The sequence below is a fragment of the Xenopus tropicalis genome, chromosome 5, assembly GCF_000004195.4.
Source record: "Xenopus tropicalis strain Nigerian chromosome 5, UCB_Xtro_10.0, whole genome shotgun sequence".
NCBI classification, from domain to species: domain Eukaryota; kingdom Metazoa; phylum Chordata; class Amphibia; order Anura; family Pipidae; genus Xenopus; species Xenopus tropicalis.
In genome coordinates, this window is record NC_030681.2 from 159,621,843 (window position 1) to 159,629,595 (window position 7,753).

Genomic DNA, 7,753 nt, shown 5'->3' on the forward strand with positions numbered 1-7,753 from the left:
CCATTGGCCTATAGACAGTGGTATGACCATTGGCCGTTGGTATTGGGGTCGTACTTACAAACAGCTGCTACTCAGCTCCTCCAGGACTCCTCGCAGCCGCCGTTCAGGGTAGGGCTTCTCCGTCTTTATCATCTCATGAACATCGTTCAAGCCTTCCTCCTGTTGGGCGGAAAGGGCAGAGTAATTACGGTTGCTATTCACTGTCGGAGACCTTGTAGGTCCATAGTAGCTGAATATCAAGTCTTCCATCCTTATCATTTTTGTATCATTTCTGTGACTACACAATCATGACTTTGGTGGTCACATGATGCAGGAAACTGTAGCCCAGGAAGACCCCGTTGGACACGCCCTTTCATATTCTTATATAGTTGGGGGTACATTCTGTCTTAGGCCACATGAATATTATTACTATTGTGACTGAAGTGCAAACTGGACGCTAATGTCCTTGGGGTGCCTACAAGATACAAGTTTTAACTTTGCCTACAAGATTATGCCAGAAGCTGTAGTTGAGGAAGAGCTGGGAGAATGTTGGGTGGACCAGCTTGCTTATATCCTTATAAAGATGGTTGGGGGTGCATTCTTACACTTCATAAATGATATGGCAGGAAGCTGTAGTTGAGGAAGAGCTGGGACAATACAGGCTGGACAAGCTTTTGGATATATTCATATAATCTGAATAAGGAGGCCATGGTTAGAATGTTGTTATAATGTATATTTAATATGGAATTTCCACTATCCCTAGTATTGGGTGAAGGTATGGGGCATGCATTAGCTATTACTTTGTGCTTGTAGGTGTGTAAGGAGAGACTATTGCCAGTTTTGACCAGGGTTGGACTGGTTCTGTCTAATTGGCCAGTCAGTATGTGATTGGTTACACGAAAACCCTATAATAGGTTGCTACCCCTATGGCTGATCTCTAACGAGGCCAACAGATGGACATCAGGAGCTCGTTATTGGGATGGAAGCTCTGTGAGAATGTCTCAGAGCTGACACCCACTCACTGCAACTTGGAAATCATTCTCAGCGCTCTATTGTATGGTCTCGTGCTCAGAGACCCCCCCTTATCGCTCTCTCTTTAGCTGTGGGAATGACATGGCTATGATTGCTGAGGGAAAGGGACAATTACTGACCAGCTTATCTGCGATCTTGTCCATAATGTTGGCATTGTACAGCCGCCTCCGCTGGTCCTGCCACCAACTCTTAATGTAGGTACAGGGCTTCTTATCAAAGAACGGGAGGTGGAAGTAGTTCCTGTGGGAGCAGAAGAGATAAATTCACTCACAAAAGCTTCAGGCAAAGCCAACGGGGACTCGGCCTGACCAACACAATGCCTGTAGAGCATCTGGTACTTGTATGTGCAATAGATTCTATCAGGCATTAAATGAAAAGGTTTATTATCAACTCATATTGAAGGAATTCTAGAAAATATAATATATTTGTACTTAAAGAGACAGCACAGTAAGAAGGTATAGAGGTATAGAGATATTCTTCCTCAACCCGTATATGTGTATTTCTACATTTGGGTGGGAGGAACCATGTTCTTTCCCTTAGGTTGTCCCCTATCTGTTGTGATCAAGGTTCAATGAAGATCAACATTTTCTTATATTCCTCATGTGGATTGAACCATTAACTATTATTTATGGGGGGGCTACATTCCTGGGCTGGATTAAACCATTTCCTATCAGTTATGGAGGGGCTACATTCCTGGGCTGGATTAAACCATTACCTATCAGTTATGGAGGACTACATGGATAAGATGGAACAAACCATTACCCATCAGTTATGGGGGTGGGTACATGGATGAGCTGGATTAAATCATTATCAGTTATGGGGGTGGGTACATGGATGAACTGGACTAAACCATTACCTATCAGTTATGGGGGTGGGTACATGGATGAACTGGACTAAACCATTACCTATCAGTTATGGGGGTGGGTACATGGATGAACTGGGCTAAACCATTACCTATCAGTTATGGGGGTGGGTACATGGATGAACTGGACTAAACCATTACCTATCAGTTATGGGGGTGGGTACATGGATGAACTGGACTAAACCATTACCTATCAGTTATGGGGGTGGGTACATGGATGAACTGGACTAAACCATTACCTATCAGTTATGGGGGTGGGTACATGGATGAACTGGGCTAAACCATTACCTATCAGTTATGGGGGTGGGTACATGGATGAACTGGACTAAACCATTACCTATCAGTTATGGGGGTGGGTACATGGATGAGCTGGATTAAACCATTACCTATCAGTTATGAGTGGCTTCATTGCAGGGGACGAAGAGATTGATAACATTTCTCCATCTTCATCAGCCTCATCATCACTGGAATTCTGCAAGAGCTCCGTCTCCTCCTCGACTCCGTCACCTCCTTCCTTCCTCTTCCTCATACTCGGCTTGGAAATTCCATCTATTTGGTTGCCATAGTTACCTAAAATGCACATTTTATTAATCTTTCCATTGGCTAGATGTTCTAGAAGAATATGGGCACCACAGCAAATCAGGGTGTAGATTTCTATAAGACTGGGTAATTATAGATGGTTTGGGGGTGAATGTACCTGTGAGTACCCTACATACCTATGGTGACCTCAAAGTTAATTGGCTTGTCCCCAATTTTCCGATCAATCATGGTGGATTCCAGGAATGCTCCAAACAGGAAGAACTCTTCCATTTTACCGGTACAGGTCTGGGTAATGACAAGTAATAATGAAATACACGGCTTGGCTAATATCATACATGTGACTCGGGGCCACTACATATACAGGAATATACAGGTTTGCCAAGAAGCCAAGAAGCCATCAACATTACAGTCAGTAGGAGACAGTAGGACAAGATAGGGACAGTAGGACAAGATAGGGACAGTAGGGCAAGAAAGAGACAGTAGGGCAAGATGGAGACAGTAGGGCAAGATGGGGACAGCAGGACAAGATGGAGACAGCAGGACAAGATGGAGACAGTAGGGCAAGATGGAGACAGTAGGACAAGATAGGGACAGTAGGGCAAGAAAGAGACAGTAGGGCAAGATGGAGACAGTAGGGCAAGATGGAGACAGTAGGGCAAGATGGAGACAGTAGGACAAGATGGAGACAGTAGGGCAAGATGGAGACAGTAGGACAAGATGGAGACAGTAGGGCAAGATGGAGACAGTAGGACAAGATGGGGACAGTAGGACAAGATGAAGACAGTAGGGCAAGATGGAGACAGTAGGGCAAGATGGAGACAGTAGGACAAGATGGAGACAGTAGGGCAAGATGGGGACAGTAGGACAAGATGGAGACAGTAGGACAAGATGGAGACAGTGGGACAAGATGGAGACAGTAGGGCAAGATGGAGACAGTAGGACAAGATTGAGACAGTAGGGCAAGATGGAGACAGTAGGACAAGATTGAGATGGTAGGACAATGTTGTTCTTACTTCTGCCACTGGTTGAGCTCCTTCAACTTGAACCTCTGTGGAACTGGTGAGCTCTGGGTTGGTTGTATCCAGTATCTCAACAGCGAGACTCAGCAGCAGCCTTGCGCGGAAAGAGACGCCTTCTCCGAGCCCCTCATTCAGATCCTGGTGCTCATCCATGAGGGTGTAGTTACGGGTGGAGCCATACATATTCACCCAGGCTGGGCCGAAAGTAGGGAGGAATCCTACACTTACAGAAGGGTTAGAAAGGGAATTCAGCTGATCTGTCATGATTCTCTATACTGGAGACCTACCCTATTCATTAGAAAGCCTCTATGATATGGTCAGTTCCCCATCTTCCCCCAAACTTGGCAGTATGACTCCCCCACCAACACATGGCCTATATATTATGTGCGCCCCCTACTGTCCTAATGTACTATGTTACTATGTTCAGATGGGGCTTTCGCCTTCCTCAGGATCAGCTGGCAGTTAGGCAGGTTATATATAGGCATTATGGTTGAACGTGATGGACGTGTGTCTTTTTTCATCCCAACTTACTATGTTACTATGTTACTATGTTCAGATGGGGCTTTCGCCTTCCTCAGGATCAGCTGGCAGTTAGGCAGGTTATATATAGGCATTATGGTTGAATGTGATAGACGTGCATCTTTTTTCAACCTAACTTACTATGCTACTATGTTCAAATGGGGTTTTCACCTTCCTCTGGATCAGCTGGCGGTTAGGCAGGTTATATATAGGCATTATGGTTGAACGTGATGGACGTGTGTCTTTTTCCAACCTAACTTACTATGTTACTATGTTCAGATGGGTTTTTTGCCTTCCTCTGGATCAGCTGGCAGTTAGGCAGGTTATATATAGGCATTATGGTTGAACGTGATGGACGTGCGTCTTTTTCCAACCTAACTTACTATGTTACTATGTTCAGATGGGTTTTTTGCCTTCCTCTGGATCAGCTGGCAGTTAGGCAGGTTATATATAGGCATTATGGTTGAACGTGATGGCCGTAAGTCTTTTTTCAACCCAACTTACTATGTTACTATGTAAGAGAAGACCCCCTATGAACCAGACTAATCTTGGCACAACTGCTTGGAAACAAACAGCCCAACTTGCCCAATGGAAAATGTTATTTTTTTCGTCAAAATTTGACATTGTTTCTTCAAAAAACTCTACAATGAGTGCTAATGAGAAGCTTGATGGGTCAGACAAGAGCTGGTTGGACCTTCTGACCTTCTATCAAGTTCTGTGATACACAATATGCCTTTCTATCCGTCTCTCCGAAGCTTATTCTCAAGATGACGTCAAAGCCTCTTTGTAGGAAGTATATGTAATTTAAAATGAAGATCCCCCCCCTTCGCTCCGTCTAATGCCTCCTGAAGGACTCCAGGCGCGGGCTTCAAACGGATATTGTTGATGTTTTAATGAGGTGTCTCTTATGTTCTGGAGCGAGACGCTCTATAGAATAATCCGTCGAGGCTTTGAAGCAGCTCTGAGTCAAACTGGGGGGGGGGGGGGGGGAGCGGCTCGATCAAGCGCCAGTTACAATGAAATATTGACATCACCCAACGGCGTTGGGATCAGAAGGCTTTATTGTGTCTGCTCTGGGGGGAGCTCAGCCCCTGGGGGTCTCTAAAGCCTCAATGGGAAGCTTTGTAGCCTCATACAGCAAAGGGCTATGTACTTGGTGGATTATTTAATTTAATTCATTCTATCTGTACCACGTTAGCCCATTACCAAAGCTGTACCCATAAGTCGTATACTTGCCCTTGTCCCCCTCGTTGGCAATTTTCCTCAGGTCAATGAAGTGGGTCCCAATGGCGACATCGTTGACCTTGTCGGAATCTCTGATCTGCACTTTCATCCTCTTGCACAGGGGGGGGAACATCTCGGTGAAAATGATCTGCTCGTTCCACATGGGCTCGTAGCTGCTCTTCTGCACCGAGGTCTTTCCCTGCGGGGACACGGGACAAACATCTCAATCAGTCACCCATTCTAGATACTCTCTCGTCTGATGGCCAACTCATGGACTCAAGGAATTTAGGGCTTATTATACCCCCACCTTCCCAAGATTCCTACAAGCCTCCAACTGCTTATTTGTGCCACATACTCATCTTACTGTCATATCCATCCACTCATATGTCCCTCCTGTAGGTCTTCCACGAGCTCCCTCACCATGTAAGCAATGCTCTTACACTTACCCATCATCTACCTATCTATTCTCCTATCAAGTCAATGTGCAAATGCCTGTCCAACTACATGTCTACTACACCTCTGCCTCTCTATTCCTATGTCCCTACACCCCCCCCCCCCAGCCTCCCATTCGCCTCTCTGTTCATCTAAACCATACATTGATTTCTGAGGAGGACATTAAAACTACACATATTGACCTTTAAGACTGTCCCTCATACATCAATGATTCAGAAATCCCTTCCCTCTGGAGATGCCTTCTGGATTTCTCTAGAGTTGCCCCCCTACTCCATCAGTTCCCCCTCATGTTTCTCTCTTTGTATGATAATGAACTAGAGTAACGCGGAACAGTGACTCCCTGAAATACAATGGTGCTCTCGGATCTCTAACAGAGACTGTAAATCACTGCTAAACACTCGCATTTCTGGGTTTCTATGTTTATTTCCCATAAGAAACCCTACGTGCCCATCTCTTTCTATATGAAGTTCCTGCTGCACCAACCCACCCTTCCCTGTGCCGTTCCCTGTAGCGCCTCTCTCCTTCCATCTTGTTCTAGATTCAACGTTCTAATCATTCTCCTCTGGATCTGGGTGTATTATTATATATATTAGTATTTGTACCCTATATATTGTGCCTTTGTTGCACACCCAGTATATACAGATTAGAACAGGCAGAATGAATGCCGACACCAGGTGGCGCTGTTGGGCTGGGAATGGAGGTGCAATGCTCTGCGTTCCAGCCCAGTTGCTCTACTGAAATAGGACTCATTTCATTCTATCCATCTGCAGGGGATACAATGTGATTTTCCTGGCTCGCCAAGGACATTTTCACATTACAGAGATAATACTGTATTACTACAAAGGCAGCACTATGTGTTATAAGCAGAGTGTTAGTGCTAATACCCAGCCGGCTCTGGGCCTACGATAATGCACATTACCCTAAATATATTTAATTCTTTCTCATCCCATTGGTATTTGAATCTTTGTTTATCCTAATGTTCCTACCCGGTTGCGCTTAGTGACCAATGAAAACCCTGGAACCTGGGGAAAGTAAAACTATTTGCCCCCTCTGTCTGTTGGCATTTACCCTAGTCTAGTGCATTTAGACTAAATGAAGCAGACATTTGATTGGTTGATATTAGAACAGGCCAACCTATGCCAGGCTCCACTTGGTTTTCCAGTCTAATAAACCAGTTGTCCTTAATTCCCTACCAGCACCATGACTGTCCTTCTGTACCCCACCCCCCATTGTGGTGTGCCCCTACCATGGCTACCATTAGGAACCAGGATTCCCACCAACCAGTCCAATCCCGGGATTGTTATATACCCCAATATGTGCCCTCTGACAGTACCCAACCCCACCAGAGGTTCTCTACCTTCTGCCCTGCAAAGGCAACTTGCACATAGGGGTCCACCAAGTCCTTGTTTTCTCCAATGAGAGCTTTCTTGACGTTGGCCATGATGCTGGTGTTCATCCTGGGCAGGCCTTCGGCTCGGTAGATCTTGACGTAGAATCGAGCCCACTGACGTTCCGCGGGAACTCCGTCCGGGAGGAGCAGGTTCCTGTAGAAATATCAGTAAGTACAAGTGACATTCATGGTGCAGTTATGGGCATTGCATGGGGCAGATCTGGTGCCCAAGGTTGGCACGTCAGTAGGGCTAGAAGTAAACTGAAGAACTTGAACCTTCTCTCCTGCCTTACCAACCCTATTTGGTGCAAACACGCCAATGGCGACCTCAGCCAATGAGCAGATCTTTTCCCACCTAGGGCCAAATGACTGCATCAAAATGGCGGACATAGGCGCGAACTGGATGAAGACCTTATCAATGGACCTGATCCAACGGAAAATAAATAAAAGGCTTGATCGAGATCTGGCACATTTTAGGCCACATGGGTAGGCCCACTGGGGGTGCCCATACACGGGCAGATAAGGACCCAAATCAGTAGCTGAAATCTGCCCCTGTATGGCCACCTTTAGCCTCCTACCCCAGGTTCTAGATCTAGGAACACGTGTTGAGAACTAGAACCATAGTGGGGCACCTTCAAGTGTTACATTAGGATTCTGCAGGGACCAACAGTTCCCAAAGCTGCTCCTTGGAGGGTTCAGTGGAGCATCATGGGAGTTTTTAGATACAGACAACCC

The 7,753-nt window shown here is 45.8% G+C and overlaps 1 protein-coding gene across 6 annotated transcripts in view; it reads right to left on the reverse strand.

The window, feature by feature from the left end:
* Positions 1-7,180, reverse strand: part of otof (otoferlin) — a 34,075-nt gene extending 26,895 nt beyond the window's left edge. For all 6 annotated transcript variants that reach the window (XM_031901884.1, XM_031901883.1, XM_031901880.1 and 3 more), the window contains exons 1-7: positions 6,986-7,180; positions 5,188-5,374; positions 3,427-3,650; positions 2,590-2,698; positions 2,260-2,443; positions 1,131-1,251; positions 59-159 (exon numbers count right to left, since the gene is read on the reverse strand). In XM_031901884.1, the coding sequence (XP_031757744.1) occupies positions 59-159; positions 1,131-1,251; positions 2,260-2,443; positions 2,590-2,698; positions 3,427-3,650; positions 5,188-5,374; positions 6,986-7,084 (1,025 nt within the window). In that variant the 5' untranslated portion in view covers positions 7,085-7,180. The remainder of the gene's footprint in view (positions 1-58; positions 160-1,130; positions 1,252-2,259; positions 2,444-2,589; positions 2,699-3,426; positions 3,651-5,187; positions 5,375-6,985) is intronic.
* Positions 7,181-7,753: the final 573 nt, after the last annotated feature.